Genomic DNA, 20,578 nt, shown 5'->3' with positions numbered 1-20,578 from the left:
ATAAATAAAATAAATAAATAAATGTAGGCAGCACACAAAACCACGCACCCTCCGGTCCGCGGAAAAACCTCTCTCCACGGAACCGGTCCCCGGTGCCCAAAAGGTTGGGGACCTCTGTGCTAGGGAGAAGGAACAAGCACAAAACCCAGACAGTCTGAAACACCACACCCACGGCCGGGCGACTACGGAGAAACAATGATATTTTAGCCTGCTGCTCTCAAACCGACGCTGGTGCAGTCTTTTTGTGACCTCACCGCAATCCTACCCCAAAGGCCGAAGTGGCCAGGCGCGGGATCGCAAGCCGAATGGCCGGCCGGCCGCCAGCTGCCTTCACCTGTCTTGTCCGAATTGCAGAGGATGGTCTCCTTCTCCTTGGCCCCGGGGCCGTGCCTCATCCAGACGGAAATCACAAACGGCTCCTTCAGGCTGATGCTGACCACGCTCTCCGGCACCTTCACGGCTTGGGTGCCGTTGAACTCGAAGACCTGGTCGCTTTCGTGGCCGTTGTCGGTGGGGAGGTTGACGGTCCAGTTGGCCACGTTGCTCGGGGAAGGGAGCAGCTCCGCGGTGTCCGAGGAAGCGCCTGCAATGCCAGGAGTGAGACACCGTAAAAGAGCAGGCCGGTTTTTGCATCAAAGATGCAGATCTGCTGCTAGACATTCCTTCCGGTAGGGAAATTCTGATTCTCGCCATTCTCACGTTCACGTTTGCTGAGTAAAAGACCGCGTATCTTACCTGGCATCTTCGTTTGTCTGGTCTGGGGGGGGGGACATTAGGTACCCACGGAGAGAAAGGCCTCTGTGCCTCTTTTCAACACCCATGCCGCAGCCGAGAGAGGCTCACCCAGCCCGACACACACATACACACCCCCAAGAAGCCGGGAATCTTTCTGCTTACCGCAGAGCCGGTGCAGGGACTTCTCCGAGTAGGTGTCTCGGTCGCAGCCTTTCCCAATGTGATTGGTCTCCAGCTCGACGGTGGCCTGGACGGAGGAGATGGGCTCGTCGCAGGTCTCCAGGTGGATGTTGGGGAAGAGGGAAAGCGCCCCTGTCCCGGGTTCGTATTCCACCCTTTTGCTCCAGCCTGAAACCATCAACAGAAACGTTGCAGCCAGCAGCAGCCTTTGGGGCCTGAAGCAGCAAGCAAGGAGCTTTTTTGGGGGGGGAAAGGGGGGGACACAAGACTAACCCTGCCAGCCTGGTTTGCAGGTGGGTTTAATGCTGATCTTCACCAGCACGTCCTCGGCCGCCCTCTTCTTCCCGCAGTCGTAGGCCGTGACGGTGAGCTTGTACTGGTGCTCCTTGCTGAAGCTCAGCTTCTCCGTGTTCTTAATGTATCCTGGAAAAGGCAGGAGTCGGGGTTAAAAAATACAGAGCGGGCCCTGCCACGGTGAATTAGCCGGTCGCAAATAAAAAGGACTGGCACCCCTGCATTGAGAGGGGGAGGGGGAATTGTGATGATCCCTCCCCCAAAGTGAGGATGGGATGGGTTTGAGGTCCTTCCCTCTAAGGCAGCTCTGTGGCCTGCCAACTTCTCGGGTACAAGCCCGGCCCTCTGTCGTGGCCTTTGGCTCACTTAGCAATAGCAACAGCACTTATATAGCGCTTCACAGGGCTTTACAGCCCTCTCTATGTGATTTACAGAGTCAGCTTATGGGCCCCCCAACAATCTGGGTCTTCATTTTACCGACCTCGGAAGGATGGAAGGCTGAATCGACCATGAGCAGTCAGGATCGAACTGCTGGCAGTGGGCAGAGTTTAGCCTGCAATTCTGTATTCTAACCACTGTGCCACCAGGCTGCCTGCCTGCCTGCCTTCCTTCCTTCCTCTTTCCTTCACAAGCAATAGCACTTATATACAGCTTCATAGTTCTTTTACAGCCCTCTCTAAGCGGTTTATAGAGTTGGCCTATTGCCCGCCCAACAATTTGGGTTCTTATTTTACCGACCTCGAAAGGATGGAAGGCTGAGTCAACCGTGAGCCGGTCAGGATCGAACTGCTGGCAGTGGGCAGAGTTTAGCCTGCAATTCTGTATTCTAACCACCTTCCTTCCTTCCTTCCTTCCTTCCTTCCTTCCTTCCTTCCTTCCTTCCTTCCTTCCTTCCTCTCTCTTTCCTTCACAAGCAATAGCACTTAGACTTATATACCGCTTCATAGTTCTTTTACAGCCCTCTCTAAGCAGTTTATAGAGCTGGCCTATTGCCCCCCCAACAATCTGGGTCCTCATTTTACCGACCTTGGAAGGATGGAAGGATGAGTCAGCTTTGAGCCGGTCAGGATCGAACTGCTGTCAGTGGGCAGAATTTAGCTTGCAATACTGCATTCTAACCACCGGGCCACCACGACTCTTGACAGGGATCTGGGCCAAAGGGACTCGGGCCACTATCCAAAATGCCTTCTGTTACAAGCCAGCCAGCCGTCTGCCTTACCGTCTTTGTCGATTGCAAAGGGAACCTCCGGAGTGACAATCTCGTAACTGCAGATCTGGCTGAACTGCGGGGAACAGTCGGCATCCACCGCCTCCACCTTCAGGATGTTGTCGTACCGCTTCCCCTCGATTGCCGTGGCCTTGTAGGACTTCTCCTTGAAGACTGGCGCATACTCGTTGACATCGTTCACCTGGATGTGCACGGTGGCTCTGGGAACAGAGGGTCAGACTGCTATTTGCACCACTCAGGTGACCTTGAGGACACAGATAAGCCTCCAGGTGGCCTCAACGACTCTCTAAAAATGCAAATGACCAGCTGACTGCAAGGAATATCAATCCTTCCATTCCCCAAGAGGGAGTCAAGCTATTCTCTAAAGCGCCTGAAGGCAGGACAAGAAGCAATGGGTGGAAACGCATCAAGGAGAGAAGCAACCTAGAACTAAGGAGAAATTTCCTGACAGTTAGAACAATTAACCAGTGGAACAACCTGCCTCCAGAAGCGGTGAATGCTCCAACACTGGAAGTTTTTAAGAGGAAACTGGACAACCATTTGTCTGAAATGGTATAGGGTTTCCTGCCTGAGCAGGGGGTTGGACTAGATGACCTCCAAGATCCCTTCCAACTTTATTATTATTGTTGTTGTTATTGTCTTAGAAAAAAACCCAAGTCCAGTTGCCTCGTGAAAAAGCACCTTTGGGACTGAAGGACAGATTCTTTATCAAGGGGAAAATTCTGAACTGGAGACACACAAAGGCTAGTGTTAGCAGGGCCTGGGAATTAGAGAAGACGACCGCTGAACCGATAGTCTTCAGCAAACAACTCCCATCACTTGGGCTCAGTTTCCTGTTGGTCTTTCATCCACTGACTCTCCAGAGTTAACTCTACTTTACTTTTGGGTGTACTCTACTTTACATTGGGCCAAAGGGAGCTGGCTACCACCGGACGTTACGATGACGAAAAAGAGAAGATCCCTTGGAATCTAACCTACTTTAAGGCGGAGATGGGGGAGCTGAAGACCCAGTGTCTCTCAGCCCTGTCCATTTTGAGATGTATGGACTTCGACTCCCAGAATTCCCCGGACACCGCGGCCAATGGGGAAGGAGGCTGGCTAGCATTTCTGCGTACAGATGAACAGCCCTGGAGTTCTTCCTGTTGTAGTGACAGCTCTGAATGTTTGATTTTTTTCAACTATAAGCAGCAGGCCTTATTAAGCGATCAATTATGGCAGTTAAAGAAAGGAAGGGTGGGGGCTCCATTAGCTGGAGCAGACAGCTTTTATTACAGCATCACCCCCCTAAATTTGTCAAGCTGCAGGCCAATTGTCTAATTTCTCCTGGGCAAGAATTTTAAAAGGTCAAAGCAGGGGAATGGGAGGGAGGTATAACAACCTGCTACCTTAAGAGTCACCTCCAGACTCTCCTATTAGGGAAAAATCAGACCAGAGATATTCAAAATTCTTTTGCATCTGAAGTTCATGAGAAAAAACGTAAGATCTGTTTAGAAAGCATCAAGGGATGCCCATGTATCAGAAATTAAAACCTAATTGGGGGGTTGGGGAGATGTACCCTTGTATATCCTGACTCTAGCTGCAGATATGTCTTGCTTTCTGTCCTTTCAGCAGAGTAAGCAACCTTCTAAAAAAAAAAAATCCATCGTTATCTTTCGGATTTCTTGAACCTTTCTGAAAAAGATGCTTGGATCAGCTTCTCTGTCCTGCCGAAAAGACTCGGGATGTGTTAAGATCACTGTGGATCAGCAAAAGCCAAAGGAACGCATGTCATCAGAGGAGCTGTACCATAAAGCATAATGCAGACAAGGTTTTTTTTTCCACGCCAGGACAAGAGAGAGAGAGAGGGAGGGAGGGAGGGGGAAAGAGAGAGAGAAGGGGGGAGAGAGGGAGAGAGAGAGAGAGAGAGAGAGAGAGAGAGAGAGAGAGAGAGAGAGAGAGAGAGAGAGAGAGAGAGAGAGAGAGAGAGAGAGAGAGAGATGGATGGAAAATACTCTAAAGGTTAATGTGCAAATTCTTAAAATAAGATTGCTTCTGTTCCATAAATCCTGCAAGGGAAGCAACCTGCACATCGGTCAGAGCCGTTGACCTCCATCAGTTACATCAAGTGTTCTGTTCCCTTTTACAAACCAGGATCTCAAAGCTGATTTAATTCCTCCAAAGTGGTTATTCTGAGCACCAAGCAAACGCGCAAGAAGGAAACCTGATCCATGCTCCAGCAAATGACCCTTTCTGACTTGGAACGCTTGCGCCAAGACGCAACCGGGGCGCGCTCTCTTCCGTCACTGTGCCTTTCGGCGCAGGAACCACACACCCATCTCCCACGGGTATTTAAAAAAAAGCAGAAACCAGATCCATTTGCGGAAAGCAAAGCGTATTTCCAATTAGGACTTCCTTTCTCCCGCCCACTGCTTACTTGTGAGACTTCTTCATATTGACTCGGTCCGGTCCTGTCCCGCAATCGTAGGCCTGGATGGTGAAGGTGTATTCCTTCTGCAGCTCGCAGTCCAGTTTTTCTTTGGATCGGATCATCCCTTCCCCGGTGGATTTATCCACCACCACCGCTTCGAAGGGGACATTTTGCCCGTGAATTTTAAATCCACAAATCTCACCTAAGAGAGGCAAAGGAAGCTCGGATTAGTCTCTTTCGGACAGCCGGGACCGGGAAGACGGATCTCGAACGGGGATGGCGTGCACGAGGAGAGACACACACACACACGTGTGAATTTGGAACAAGTATCACTCAACCGGTTTAGCAGCCAGGGGTTTTGTGAGGGGGGACAAAGCAAAAGGAACGTGTGTTTGGGCCGTCCTGGGAACTTTTAGTCCGTGTTTGGAAAAAAGGGAAGAAACAGGCAGACATCTGGATCGCCAAGCAATTAATTCCCTTTGCATTCACTCATGCAGGAGGACATTGCAAAAGAGAAGGCAGGCATTTCACAGGAGCACGTGGGAAAGAAACTCCAGGGCAGAGAAGTCGAGTTCCCGGAAACAGGAGCAGAGAGCCCGGAAGCATAAATGGTCAAAAGCCACTGGGAATAAATGCTGGCTGGGCCTCCTCATGTTTTTTGACCAGAGCAGTTAAAAAACACTCCCTTGTCAAATCAAGGAAGGGGAGAGGGGGAGTGAGGTGGGGGGGCAAGATTTTCAACTGGATGCAGAAGATTCAGCACTTGTCATTCACCAAAATTCTGTCACGTGATGGGGGGGGGAAGAGTCTTCCTGTGCAATGTATCTGATACATATATATATATATTTTTAAAAATGAAAGAACAGCAGAAGTAATCGGGGAACCAAAAGGAACTATCGGAGGAGAAAAAGCAGAAATACCAATTTTTCAGGCATCCATTTCAATAGCACTAAGGCAGTAACTCTCTCCCTGCTTTTTTCCTTGATCGTTTCCCTCTTGGCAGACTGGAAAATCCGCCAGGACGGAGGCTTGTGAGAAGCACACAAGTCACGGCATCCACACATTCCGCTGAACAGGCATGCTGTGTCAACCCAAATGTTCCAGGAAACTACAGCTGGCAGACTGGTGCATCGGGATATCCAACTCCAGTTTATCTCTTCCTGCTAGGGCGCCTTCCGATCTATTTCCCCCCCCCCCAGGAAAAGGATGATCCAGGGGCTAATCCCGAATCGAACTCCCATCTCCGTGCCTCAAGGTCAAGGGGACAGAGCTGGCAGGTTCTCTGCAAAGCCACGCTCAGTTGAAAACTATCAATTTATCCACTGACCAATTCGGCAGCGGAGAGGCAGCGCTGCGCTCCGGAGAGGACCCGGAGGGTGGAATTCGGTTTACAAAACTGGGAATTTTTAAATGCCCGGCAGACGGAGTTCTCTCTTCCCTAACTGCAGTCAAGAATGACTGCATTGCCAGTTCTGCCAACTTTTACCAGGCACGCCATCTTCGTCAACTTAAGCGGAAACGACACGGATCCCTTGGAAAAATGACGCCGCCCTTAAGAAGGGGCTCGGCTAGGCCATGTTTTCAAACCACCGGCCGCCTAAATCTCTCCAAATGGATGATCTGATTTACCGATATTTCCAGCCAAGGATGATAAAACGAGGTTTTTCTATTGATATATATATATATTTTAAAAGACGGGATTGGGGGAAGCCAAGGAGAGGGCAGGGAGGAGAAGCGGAGAGGCCGAGAAAGTGGGTGGATAACTCAGGGCCGAAAAGCATGACAGGATCTTCTCGTTTAAGTGCCGATTCCCCCATGTCATAGCCAAAAGTTAGTGGGTTAATATTGATAAAACGGGATACAAAGAGGCCTTTGTCACCTTCCTTGCTGAGGGTCAGCTCAAAACTCTCTAAAGGGAGAAAAGATAAACCCAAGTCTTCAGGAAAGACTGAAAAAAGGAGGAAACGAGGAAAAGGTCAAAACACGTAGACATTGGATCGAAAACCTTTGAGCAACAACGAAATAAAAAATACCCCCAAATTTAAATGCTGCGCTCAAGCATAAATGCACCAGAATCCCCAGCCCCCTCCCCCCAAAATATTCAATTCCCACTTTTTTTTTCAAGCCCAGAAACCAGGGGATGCTTAGAGGAAGGCCCCAGGCATACTTTGGAAGGAGGTCACCTAGTTTCCGCAACAATTTAGATGCTGCAGTGAGTTCCAATCTCATTTTCAAATAATGCGTAAAGCCAACTTGGGGGGGGTCTCGGATACCACTCGGCCTTCCCGCCTGTTTGGCCGTATTGTTCCCACACTTTGCAGAATGTCTAGGAGCCTCAGATGTTATCTATCTCAAGTTCAGATTTTTATTTTATTTTTTAATTGTTGACCCTCTTGGGATAGTCCTTGCCAATCTAGATCAGTGGTTCTCAACCTTTTTAATGCCGCGACCCCAACCAGTCGTAAGTCAAGGACTAAACCGGTCGTAAGTCAAGGACTAAACCGGTCGTAAGTCGAGGACTAAACCGGTCGTAAGTCGAGGACTACCCAACAGGTCGTAAGTCGAGGACTTTCCCTGCCCGGGAGCGCCGCACATGCATGGTTCCGCCCCCTGTGCCGGCCGAGGCGTAGCTGGCAAGCGGCAGAGACGGAGCAGGCCGACCACCAGCTGGCCCAGCCCAAGGGAGGTAAGGCACCCGCCGGAAAAGGGGGAAAAATGACGGACAAAAAAAATGGCGGACAAAAAAATGGCGGACAGCCTTGCTTGGCGACCCCCGTGAAATGGTCGATTGACCCCAAATGGGGTCCCGACCCACAGGTTGAGAACCACTGATCTAGATGCTCTTCAAAGGAACAGCTGTCAATTCTAAGCTAGGCCGTGACCCGCACCCGACGAGGAATTGCTTTTGACAGCAACTGACTCATTTCAGACTGGCTCTATGGAGGTTCTCCATCCTCTGGATCCTGGTTGTCCCAGAAGTACTTTTTCCAAGAGGCAACTGGACTTAATCTTGTTTTTCTTTGAAGACATCCCGCTTCTCGTCCCAGAAGCTTCTCTGGAGAGCTGATGAAAAGCGAAACGACTCCAGAGAAAAAACAGGGACGTCCAGTTGCCTCCTGAAATAGCACTTCTGGTTCAGACTGGCCCAAACTGGGGTGGGGAAAAAAAAAAAGACTTGAATGAAGATGCTTGAGTAGGCTCAACGTGAGTGATGCTAACCACAGTGCCTTGCTTGAAGGTCTGTCGTGGAAAATGGATCAAAACTCTACGTTGGCTGTCAGGATTAGGAAAACCCAGAGCCGCAGAGCGTGGCAATGTCTCACTGGCTTAAAAAGGGTTACCCAAATTTACGACAGATGGACATTTCTTCATCGTTAGCCAAGAGAGGCAGGATGGACCTCTTCAGCTTTTTAGCTCTCTGCTCCTCAACGAAGCCTCCCTTCGTTGCCGCGTTTCTGGAACGCTTTTGACCTGCTTTTGTAAGTGCTTCATCTGTCAGGGCTGACGCAGCTTCGTCCGTCCACGGGAGAGAGGGAACAGGCTGGGAAAAGGACACTATGCCCTCAAAAGTGGAGTTTGCAAGGTCTTCTGCCCTTGAGCCCGTCCCGACGCAAACAGTGGAGGACAGAACATTCTTTCTCTAATATATATTCCAGGGGAATCTCAAAAAAAAACCCCAAATTACGGAGACGTTTCAAAAAGCAATTTACGATACGTCAGAGGCCTGCTGCTTACGCCTTATCTAAATCGTCCTGCGCCATGAAAGGAGAACAGCTCTTTGAATTTAGCCCTTGATTTCATTCGGGGCAGATTGAAAACAGGTCTGAAAATCCAGTCTCTGGCAGAGGATGTTTAGTAACAGCCTTCCTCACAGGGTGTGCTACATTTTGTTCTGTTTTGCTCAGTTATGATATCCTAATCTGTATTCTGTAATTTTCTTCCAGAGAACTCCAGGTGCCACGAAAAAGATTCTTAGTCATATCCTACCCTGGCAATCATCAAGCACGAATCTGTTTAGCTTTGGAAGGCTGTCTTCAAGAATGTGCCTTCAAACAAGGCCGCCAGCAGCGTTCAGTAGCTTTTGAAAATTAGCAGCATTATAAAGCTTTGATTTGCAAAGTTTCCCTTGTTCGCTTGCTTTGACATTTCTTACCAACGTAGATTGCCAAAGCAGCTTCGTTCCTCAATTTGGGTTGAGCTCAGCCTTAGATCTGTTGGAAAACTTAGGTCTTGGAAAACACCATCTTCCCAAGGGCCAGCCTTTGCTTTGATGGGAAATCCACATTCAAGAGGAAACTAAACCTGCAAACAGCTGCTGTAAAGGGCACAAGGTATCTAAAAGGGACGTTTTTTCCTAAGCCAGCTCTTGTATCCCAACCAAATTGCAAAATCGGAAGGAGCATTAAATCTAACATGTTCTGAACGTATTGTGTTTTTAAGGCCTTACGTAATGCAGAGATCTCAAAATCCGAAGGGTTTTCCCCCCGTACATTCAAGCCACTTTTATCTCTTTGAAACTGTGAATAATATTGTTATGTCCAAAAGGGGGAGGAGGAAGAAAAATCCTAAAAGAATTTGAAGTTTTGCTTTGATTAGAAAGATGTGAATTCAAGGCCAGAGAAAGAATACAAGCCCTAATGAACAATAGCCACCGTCTTTACAAATCCCTTGAGTTATTTTTTTTTAATCTGGCAGTGACTGGCCCAAGAGCACCCAGTTAGTTTCATGCTAAGGTGGGACTAGAACTCACAGTCTCCTAGTGATTGGCCCAAAGTCACCCAGCCAGCTTTTGCGCCTAAAGGTGGAACTAGAACTCACTGACTCCCAGTTTCTAGCCTGATACCTTCACTATTACACCAAGCTGGCTCTAGGCCTCACTCTCTATCCCGGGGGTCTTCAAACTTGGCCCTTTGATGACTTGTGGACTTCAACTCCCAGAATTCCTCAGCCAGGCACTCTGGGAGTTGAAGTCCACAAGTCATCAAAGGGCCAAGTTGGAAGACCACTGCTCTATCCAAACATCTTATCCCTCTTCACGGGGAATGGTCTGCAGGCATTCATCTCCTGAGTATAGCCCCTTCCTTTTTCAGAGGGGACGTGTGGATTCGGCCATTTAACACTGCCCCAAGATCCAAAGCTGCTTGGTTCTTGAGAACTTACAGTCCCCAACCGGCCCAATAACTTGGAGGGAAGAGGCCAGGCTAGGAAAGCATGCTGTGTAAAAAAAGGCGAGAGGGTACAGGGATAGAGAACTTGATCTGGGGTTTGCAGCCAAGCCAGGAATTGGCTTGGCCGATCAAAATGGAAATCCAATCACGGGCAGGTGGTTCTCTGGCTTTTTGGCACGTCAGGCTGGAAAACCAGGCTGAAGGGGGCCAAAGATTTTCCGTAACAAAAGACCGATGCTGACAAATTTCCAATTTAAAGCTTGCGTGAATAGTTATGAATGCCACATGCTCTCCTGCATGTAATCTCCTTATGTCCAATGAAGCCGAGAGGCTTGATCGTCCCTTTATTGATTCGAGTTCGCTTTACAGCGGATTGCTGGCGGCCCCTCACACAATGGAGCTGTGGCAAATAAAAAGTCGGGGCTAGTTGCAACTGGACACACACACACACACCCCAGCCTTTCTTGATTACACGCCCCAGTGGATACATCCCCAGTTTGAGTTTCACGCTATTCCAAAACCCACGGGCCAAATCTTCACACATGAACTGTATTCAAAATTAACTATTCCAGCAAATATATTCCTGGCTTCACTGCACCAATTTCTCCAGAACCCAACCCGGTTTTACCATTTTGCCTTTCTCCCATACGTATAGTGGGTCTATTATGGGATAACTACACATACTTTTCCACGTCAAAGGGACCTTGGTTTTGAAGGAAGGCCTCCACCAAACACTAATTAAATAAATGCAAGCTCCCCTACTGTCAAAGCTGCAAATACTGTATATTCTTGCTTTGACACCTACCTGCAAAGCGAAGCGGCGAATCTTTATCCAGTGCTATCAAGGGAGGGTCCAGGAGCACTGTGTTGTCGTTTTCGGTAACAATGCCATGGTAAGTGGTTTCAATCCACGGCTTGTGCTTGTTAACTGTAAAACCAATGAACAGAACAAGATTAATAAGAGACTGAGGGCAACGGCCTATCCCAAATGTTTTCTGCCGGGGCTGCATCTCACCTATCCGAGCTTCGCGAGTTGACGGCCTGACATTGGCGTGGGCAGTGGAGGGGAGACGGAAAGAGTGGAAAGTAAAGAGGAAGAAAAAGGGGGATGGAAGCTCAGCTTAGCCCAGGTGAGAAGCTACAGCCAGCCCAGGTCAAAAGTAAGGAGATGCAGAGCTGGGAACTGATCACCTGTTTCCTAAACAATACGCAAGCACCTGATTGAACATTTACCAGGGATGGCGGCTTTCCTTTGTGTTGTTTGTGTGCGAAAACCTCAGCATCAGCTTCTGCTACCTTCTGTAACCATTTAAGCTTTTCACTCTTGGCAAAATTAAACGGCCAGGAGTCTTTCTTTGCTAGATGACCAAGGGGGATGGTTGACATTTTCATTTATTTAATCCTGTGTCTGTGATTCAAGATATTACTCTGGGAAGCAAAATCCAGATTAAGGAGGCCCATCTCATTATCACCCACCCCTTCGTCGACTCTCCTCTGGATCAGGGCTTTTCAACCTTTTCGGCCATTGTACCACTTTTAGGATATGGCAACATACGAGTACCACCAGTCGCCTAGCAAGGGGTCAAAAACTTGATGACCCCACCCCCAAAAAACAGGAAAAAAGAGATGAAGTACAGGTAGTCCTCGACTTACAACAGTTTGCTTAGTGACTGTTCGAAGTTACAATGGCACCCCCAAGCCACAGCCGAGCAAGACACCTGTTTGCCCGCCTGGCCGCGCTCATCCTCCTGTCCGAGGTTTTCATTGTTGTGAGCATTTCTGTTGAGGATTGGCAGCAGAGGTGGGGTGGGGGATGTTTGGTTTTTATTCCTGTCTGCTGGGTGGTTGCAGCAGATTTTGGTCACTTCACATGACCCTGGGACATTGTGATTGTCATAAATATGAATCAGTTGCCAAGCATCTGAATGTAAATCACAAGACCCTGGAGAGGCTGCAACATTCCAGCTGATTGGTGCTTCTTCAGGGCTCAGCAGAAGCACCAGGATCAGTGCCGAGCACCAGCTGGAGCCTGGCACTGATCCTGGCGCTTCCACTGAGCCCTGACAGCCCTGCAGCTCCAGCCATCTCTTGCTCAGGCTTGTGCGGTGCTGCCACCGGTTCAGCTCATTCCCTTCCCCCGCTACTTTTCTAGGATGGTCGCGTACGACCTGCCAGGTGCCAATGTACCACAGGTGGTACCCGTACCACTGGTTGAAAAGCCCTGCTCTGGATGACCGTCCTCTACGTGGGACTGCGCTGGGAGACTCCACAGAAGCTACAGCTAGTCCAGTTGCAAATGGGCTATTCCAGGCGTTGGCTATCACCTAAAGAGCCCTTCGGGGCCAGGTTATTTGTGAGATTGCCCATCTCCAGTTATTTCTATCCACCCCGCAAGATTTGATAGGCTTGGTATGCTCCAGGTCTCTTCTATTAAAGAGATGCTGTGAAGGAACCTGGTCATATCATAGCATCTGCGCTGTGGAACAGCCTAGCTGGCAAGATCAGAATGTCACACCCAACTCTACCTGGCTCTAAATTGTGGAGACACCGCATGAGGCTTTAACTGCACTTTGTGTTAGAGGGTTCAGGTATTTAGATGACGGTCACTGCCCAGAATTTCATGGCGAGTGGGCAATACTAAATCCTGAACATCCAGATAGAACTAGGATTCTCATAAGCTGCCACAGACAAGGTACGGCCTTGTCTTTCTTTGGCATCCGCCATTGCCACCATCCCGCCAGTCTTTAACAAAGATGAATTACGTCGGTCTGCAGGCAGCACGGCACAAAGAAGGTTGGTTATATTAAATGAGACATGTTCTCTTCATAAAGGATAATAATATAATGTCCCAGCTGAAAGTCTGCAGAGTCTGTTCCCAGAATAAATTGAAAGATTAGGGCTTTTTTTGTTGTTGAAAAAAAAAATGTCTTTTATCCTACCAATAGGTTTTGTCATTTAAGATTTAATGCAGTCTTTGGAGGGGTGACAGCCTTCAAGCTGCTCCTGGAGCACTGAAAATAGCATAAGGCTTTATCTAAAAAAAGGCTAATGCAGGAGAGGGAGAGAAAGAACCCGTATTGATTAGGTGAAAAGGAAAATTGCACCCAGAGGTCAAGTGCTTCAGGTCTGTTTAGGGCAGGGGTAGGCAACCTGGGCTCTTTTAGGACTCGTGGACTTCAACTCCCAGAATTCCTGAGCCAACATGGCTCAGCTTGGAAACCTCTCCCTTTCCCCTCAGCATGGCTGGCTGAGGAATTCTGGGAGTTGAAGTCCACGAGTCATAAAAGAGCTGAGGTTGCCTACCCCTGCTCTAGTGCCTTTTTTTTGCCAATTTGAGGTGGCATTCCCAATCTTTGCACGGGCATAAAGCTACTCCATGAGTTGGGTTTCAGGGATCCTCAAGAAGTGGGAGGAAGGAGGTGAGGTTCTGAAGAAAACTGAAGCCCCAGACCTGCAAAGCAATCCTAATTTACTGCTGGTTTAGGTTCAGGGCCCCCAGAAACATGACAAGTTGCTCAGAATCCGCTTCGCAGTTATTGCTCCCGTTTATAACCTCTTCATTTTTAACAACCCGTGTGGAAAAAAAGAAAAAAGAAAAAACCTATTCAGCCTGGAATGAAGAACAGCTAAAATGCCAAACTTCATCTGTTGGTATTTAACTGGCGAGCAGCAAACACCGATTGTTAATTACTATTTATCGTTTCAGTTCCGCATTCTCTTGACTGCTGAAATTTGGTTGGGAAAAAACAAACAACCCCCTCTTTATTTTATTTTATTTCAGGTGTTTTTCTCAGACATCAGAGAAGAAGGCATCAAGCAAAAACATCTTTCCTAAAGCACAAAAGCTTTGAAGGAGGGGGGGGGGGGGAAACCTCAACACATAAGTTATAAAATTAAGAGCCAGGTGAATGAATGTCATCACAAAAATAGGGATGGGTCTTGGAGACTAGGGCTTGTTCCCTTAGTCCAGTGTTTCTCAACCTTGACAATTTTAAGGCATGTGGACTTCAACTCCCAGAATTCCACAGCCAGCATTGCTGGCTGTGGAATTCTGGGAGTTGAAGTCCACATGCCTTAAAATTGTCAAGGTTGAGAAACACTGTGGCTTAGCCTCTTATGGCAAATAAAAAACAACAAATGAACAATGATGGTTCAGAAATCTTTGCTTCTCATTCCCCTGCATTGCAAATCACTCAACCTAGACAGATATAAGTATTCATTTTTCTTTCTTTCTTTCTCTTTCTTTCTTTCCTTTCTCTCTTTCCTTCTTTCTTTCTTTCCTTCTTTCCTTCTTTCTTTCTTTCTTTCTTTCTTCAAAGCTATCTAAAAGGCAGTAGTTTTCTGCAAGCTTCAGGAGAGCAGTGTTAAGCATTAACTTTGCTATAAAACACTCAAGGTTTCTCCTCTGAAAGTGCCTTTTAAAGGCAAGTTTCTCATGCCCAAACAAAAGTCTTCTCCAGCAGCGTTTCTGCTGCGTTGAGAACCACAGACAGCAAAAAATGCAGCAGCGAACAGGGGAAGCCTCATTGCTACAGAACAAGCCATCATGAGATGGGACACCTATTTAAAAGGAAACAATCCCTGGTGGAAATTTAAGATCCATCCTGGGCCAAATTTCACAACTGCCACCAACAATACCTGCAAGTCCGAGAAGGGACTGAATCCCAACGTAGATGTGAAATAAATTCCAAACACCAGCCAACAATCAGAATAGCGCTGGAAGGGACCTTGGAGGTCTTCTAGTCCAACCCCTTACAAAAGCAGGAGATCCTACAAATTCTCGACAAATGGCTGTCCGGTCTCTTCTTAAAACCCTCCAGTGATGGAGCATCCACAACTTCTGGAGGGAAACTGTTCCACTGGTTGATTGTCCTCACTGTTAGGAAGTTTCTCCTTAATTCCAGGTTGCTTCTCTCTTTGATTAGTTTCCATCCGTTGCTTCCTGTCTTGTCTTCTGCTCCTTTGGAAAATAAATTGACCCTCTCTTCTTTGTGGCAGCCCCTCATATACCGGAATGCTGCTATCATGTCACCCTTAGTCCTTCTTTTCAAACAAGGAAACCCAACTTTGTTAAAGCTAGAGGCTACGGAATTGTCTCCTCTAGTTAATCCTAAAGATTAAAACATATAATCTTCTCTCCCAGCTTCCAGTTTTAAGTCAGCAATTCACTATAGTATAGACAGCTTGAGGGGAAAAATAATAATTTGTAAAAAGAGCTGACTATCATGGGGATCATCCTGCCTAAAGTTCCTAAAAAAAACCCCAAAGGTAATGATTGGGAGGATAAGAGCTGCTCCCCAAATCAATGCATTGATCCAGAAGACTAATCTATAGGAGGAGGTTAATGATTCCAGTGCCACTCCATGGTGAATTGGCAGAAGATGGAGGATGTGATTAAATCCCTGTTCGTATCTTGCATCTAATTTATTTTTTTTCAACACAGACTTGCGTCTAGAGACTGCAAATCGTTCTTGTAGTTATGGGCCGAAGGCCAGTGTATATTCTTCCCAGATTTATTTGCAAAAACTGCTCAGCGTTTAAAGAAAGAATTCTTATTAACCTGCCTTCTGCACTCATGCTTACATTAGGCCATCATTCAAAGATGATAAAGTGCTGAGAGGCATCATCTAACAGCCCTTTTGCATTCAGGATCCCTTCCCACAGTTGCAGGTAGAACATTATAGCTCATTCTGGGAGGAAGCAAGAGGCATTCTGGCCCAGTTATTTCTTCTTAATAAATCAAAGTTATTCCTGTAGCACTAGAAAAAGCTGTTCTGGGATAAAGCTGCTCAGTCATTCAAAGTTTGCCTCAGCAATTTTTGTCCTCTCAATATCCCACACTAAGGCAAGTATTGTTCCAGAATTTAGCCTCTGCCTTTATTGCATCCATAACCTTTAAAAGGACAAGCTTCAAAAAAAGGGAAAAAAAGGGGGGGGAAGACTCGAAATATGTTTTGGCAAAAGGGAAGCAAAATGACATTCTTGTTTTCTCTACTAAAATACAAACAATTTTAAGACGACAAGTCTTGTGTTGCCTGGAAGGCACAGGAATGGTCAGGGAGGATAATTCAACCTGGAAAACTATTATCTATTGCTTACTTTTAAAGAGTGCCAAAGGGTTTTATTTCGTCTCTCCTTATCAAGTGCTACTTCTCTGGAACGCTGCAAGGAAACTGAACAAAATGAAGCAGGAAATTGACACCTTCCCGGAGAAGGCCCAGGCTCTCCCCAACGGTGAAATAGAAGTTCAGTCTGCTATGCTTTCCTTGTGGCAGCCGGGAAAATCAATGGAGGGTGAACCTGTCCTTTTGAAACAAGACACTAATACAGCATTTAAGCCATCTCACCTGGCCCTTGTTTTCGGGTTTTCACATCTAATGAAATAAAACCCTGAGGTTTTCTGCAATGCGTATCCTTACCTACCTCAATGCCTCTCCACAAAGGGTTTTCAGGGGGGGAAAAATGCAGAGTTCCCAGGATGTGATGTCCCTGGTTGGCGATCAGAAATTCCCCCAGCAAATGTACAAACCATACCTCTGTGTGTGTGTGTGTGTGTGTGTGTGTGTGTGTGTGTGTGTGTCTGTGTTTGAGAGAGAGAGAGAGAGAGAGAGAGAGAGATACCGTTAGGTAGGTAGACAGACAGGCAGGCAGGCAGGTAGGTGGGGGAGAGGTAGGTAGGTGGAGTGAGAGAGAGAGAGAAAGAGATAGATAGATAGATAGATAGATAGATAGATAGATAGATAGATAGATAGATAGATAGATAGATAGATAGATAGATAGATAGATAGATAGATAGATAGATAGATAGATAGGCAGGCAGGCAGGCAGGCAGGCAGGCGGGGGGGAGAGGTAGGTAGGTAGGTAGGTAGAGAGAGAAAGAGAGAGAGACCTAAACACAGGCATTATATCTTTATTGCCCCCAAGAAGCAGATTCATCACCCTTAAAATTAACCTTTCCTTACCACTAATAACAATCCCGAGCTTCCATATCTCAAATAGGATGACAGCCTCCCTTTGACTCTAAATAACTGGTGAGGAAGGAAGAGAATGAGGAGTGCTTTTATTTATTTATTTTTTTAAAAAGTTTGCCTTAGTATGTCTGCTGCAGGCTCCCTCCCCCCAAAAAAACCCTGTAAAATTATACCCCACAAATCATAGAACCAGAATGAGTGTTCTTGTAAGAGACAGAAAATGGTGGTGGCTGTGGGTTAAAATTATAGAGGAGGAGGGGGAAGAGTGGGAGCGCTCAAAAGGCTAGTTTTAAGGGCACAAAGGGGAATGAACGATGCCTAGATCTCAGAAAAATATCCTGCACTTCGCAGAAGGCATGCACTCTGTTACCTTCTGCGTGTCCTGTCTGTTACAGATCATACATACAGTACAAAGTGGGGAGGAGGGATACAAACTACATCCAAGAGGGAATGGACTGGAAAAGATAGAAGGGGAAATAATGAAGGAATTAAATGCCCCCAGGAGTGATTAGCAGGTAATGAGGTAGAAGGGAAAATGATCTTGCAACGGAATATTATGCACACAATTACCCCTGAATTCAACGGGGCTTAGTCCCAAGTAAGTATAACCAAACACAAGGTTACATATATATATATATATATAAATATCACCATAAAGATGAAGGCAAAAGTTGAGCTGTCCGTTTTTAACTTTCCTTTCGCTGTCTGTCTTCATGAAATGCCTTCCGAGGTTATTAAATCATGCATTGCTGTATTGCTGCATGGAGCATGCACTAGGATTACATTAGGATGCATATTAAAATATTCCACGGCACGTATAAAGGATTGTTAGATTACTAACCCTGATTAAAATATCGTGCCTGATTTTGCTGCTGGGGACAATTCTTTCACCAGCCCCTTTTTAAGACTGTGTCAGTTGCAACTTCTGTTGTTTTAGCCGGATTCTTATAATCTCTGTAAGCTGCCCAGAGCTATTAAAAGCAGCTTTTCAATCTTCCTCTAGCAATGTGGATATACCGAAACGGTATGTGCATCCTCCGTGTGGATCCTTCTATCAATCAAACTCCAACAGCGTGCATGTGTATACGTAATACACATGCAACGCTGCATCTGTGAAGACCAGGCTGCGCATCAACAAAATGCAAAATGGTGACTTTCCCTTGGATGGCAATGTTGTGACTCTATCACACAGCCTCATGGCTTCTCTTTTGAACTGCAATCCTATGCATATCTAACACACCGCTACTGCCCGCTCCTCTGATGCCAATCGTGTGCACATATAACCAGTGGTGGGATTCAGCTGGTTCGCACCACTTTGGCAGAACCGGTAGCTAATTTTTGGTTGCCCAGGCCCAGAATGGACTTCCGGAAGTGGCATCCACACAAGAGAACCGGTTGTTCACCTATTTGAATCCCACCACTGCATATAACACAATTCTGTGAAGGCTCTCCCTAATGGCAACCCTTTTCTTTCTCTTTCTCTTTAACAAATCCCTATGACTTCTCTTTCAGATTGTGCATAGGTAACACAAGAGCTGGCCTCTCTTGGGCAGTAGCCATAAAATACTACACTGCACCTGCTCTCTCGGACTGTGGAAAGAGAACACAACATTGTGTCTTCTCTTTCCCACAGCGACCCTCTAGGTTGCAACCCATCTCTAGGTATTCAGTATACCCCAGACCTGATCCTTAATCTGTCTCGGACTACAATCCCCTGCATGTAACAACTCTGTGCCTCTGTCAGATTTTGCATAGGCAACACAACACTTGGCCTCTCTCCCGGTGTGTGCATACCAGTCAACATACCACTTGGCCTTCTCTCCCACACTGTGCATATGTAACACAACATTGAGTATTCTCTTTCCGATGGTGCAGATAAAATACAAGACACCTCTTCTCCTAGATATCCTGGGTAGAGAACACAACCTGGAGACTTCTCTCTCTTACTCCATCCATCCACCCACCCACCCACGTAAATATCACACACTTGGGTGAAATTCTTCAGATGGCAACCGTATGGATATAACAATCTTGCAGTTATTCCTTCAGTTTGCAATCCCGTGCAGCGAAAACATTATCCCTCCATCCATATTTATCTCCTCATCCATCCATCCCACTTTTATCTTTATCACCCGCTATATAAATACTACACACTTGGGTGTATCTCTTTCAGATTACAATCCTGTGCAGAGAACCCTAACTACCTATCCACCTACCTACTTACCCACCAATTCCATCCATCCATCCATCTCACTTTTTATCCCCCTCTAGGTAAATACAACCCAATTGGGTGTATCTCTTTCAGATTTCAATCCTATGGAGCAGAACACTACCTAACTATCTACCTATCTACCCCATCCATCCTACTTTTCTCTTTATCTCTCTCTACCTATATACAACACAGTTTGGTGTATCTCTTTCAGATTGCAATCTATGCACATAGAACACTACCTACCCACCATCCACCCCACTTTTCTTTTTATCTCCCTCTAGGTAAATACAACCCAACTGGGGCTATCTCTTTCAGATTTCAATCCTACGAAGACAGAACATTACCTACCTACCTGTCTACCTATCTACCCACCCCATCCATCCCACTTTTCTCTTTTATCACCTGCTATGTAAATACTACACACTTGGGTGTATCTCTTTCAGATTACAATCCTGTGCAGAGTACCCTAACTACCTACCCGCCTACCTACTTACCCACTGATTTATTCCATCCATCCATCTCATTTTTTATCTCCCTCTAGGTAAATACAGCCCAACTGGGTGTATCTCTTTCAGACTGCAATCCTATGGAGACAGAACACTACCTACCTGTGTACCTACCTATCTACCTACCTACCCGCCCCATCCATCCATCCATCCCACTTTTCTCTTTATCTTCCTCTTGGTAAATACAAGAGTTTGGTGTATCTCTTTCAGATTGCAATCCTATGGAGACGGAACATTACCTACCTACCTATCTACACACCCCATCCATCCATCCCACTTTTCTCTTTATCCCCCGCTATGTAAATACTACACACTTGGGTGTATCTCTTTCAGATTACAATCCTGTGCAGAGGACCCTAACTACCTACCCACCTACCTACTTACCCACCGATTCCATCCATCTATCCATCCATCCACTCATCTCACTTTTTATCTCCCTCTAGGTAAATACAACCCAACTGGGTGTATCTCCTTCAGATTGCAATCCTATGGAGACAGAACATTACCTACCTACCTGTCTACCTATCTACCCACCCCATCCATCCAGCATCCATCCATCCCACTTTTCTCTTTATCCCCCGCTATGTAAATACTACACACTTGGGTGTATCTCTTTCAGATTACAATCCTGTGCAGAGAACCCTAACTACCTATCCACCTACCTACTTACCCACCGATTCCATCCATCCATCCATCCATCCATCCACCCATCTCACTTTTTATCTCCCTCTAGGTAAATACAATCCAACTGGGTGTATCTCTTTCAGATTGCAATCCTATGGAGACAGAACACTACCTACCTACCTACCTACCTACCCACCCACCCACCCATTCCAACCCTCCCTCCCCGCAAACCCCACGCACTTTCGGGTGGCAC

The 20,578-nt window shown here is 46.8% G+C and overlaps 1 protein-coding gene across 1 annotated transcript in view; it reads right to left on the bottom strand.

Moving 5' to 3' along the window:
* CLSTN1 (calsyntenin 1) overlaps positions 1 to 20,578 on the bottom strand; it is a 37,716-nt gene that overhangs the window by 16,511 nt on the left and 627 nt on the right. Inside the window, exons 2-8 of the mRNA XM_015821418.1 lie at positions 10,818 to 10,940; positions 6,724 to 6,753; positions 4,851 to 5,046; positions 2,429 to 2,637; positions 1,189 to 1,338; positions 898 to 1,083; positions 335 to 583 (exon numbers count right to left, since the gene is read on the bottom strand). Coding sequence (XP_015676904.1) covers positions 335 to 583; positions 898 to 1,083; positions 1,189 to 1,338; positions 2,429 to 2,637; positions 4,851 to 5,046; positions 6,724 to 6,753; positions 10,818 to 10,940 — 1,143 coding nt within the window. The remainder of the gene's footprint in view (positions 1 to 334; positions 584 to 897; positions 1,084 to 1,188; positions 1,339 to 2,428; positions 2,638 to 4,850; positions 5,047 to 6,723; positions 6,754 to 10,817; positions 10,941 to 20,578) is intronic.

Source organism: Protobothrops mucrosquamatus, unplaced genomic scaffold (assembly GCF_001527695.2).
Source record: "Protobothrops mucrosquamatus isolate PMUCROS unplaced genomic scaffold, P.Mucros_1.0 scaffold1329, whole genome shotgun sequence".
NCBI lineage: Eukaryota > Metazoa > Chordata > Lepidosauria > Squamata > Viperidae > Protobothrops > Protobothrops mucrosquamatus.
The sequence above is the reverse complement of the archived record's forward strand: the minus strand, read 5'-3'. Positions and strand labels throughout refer to the sequence as shown.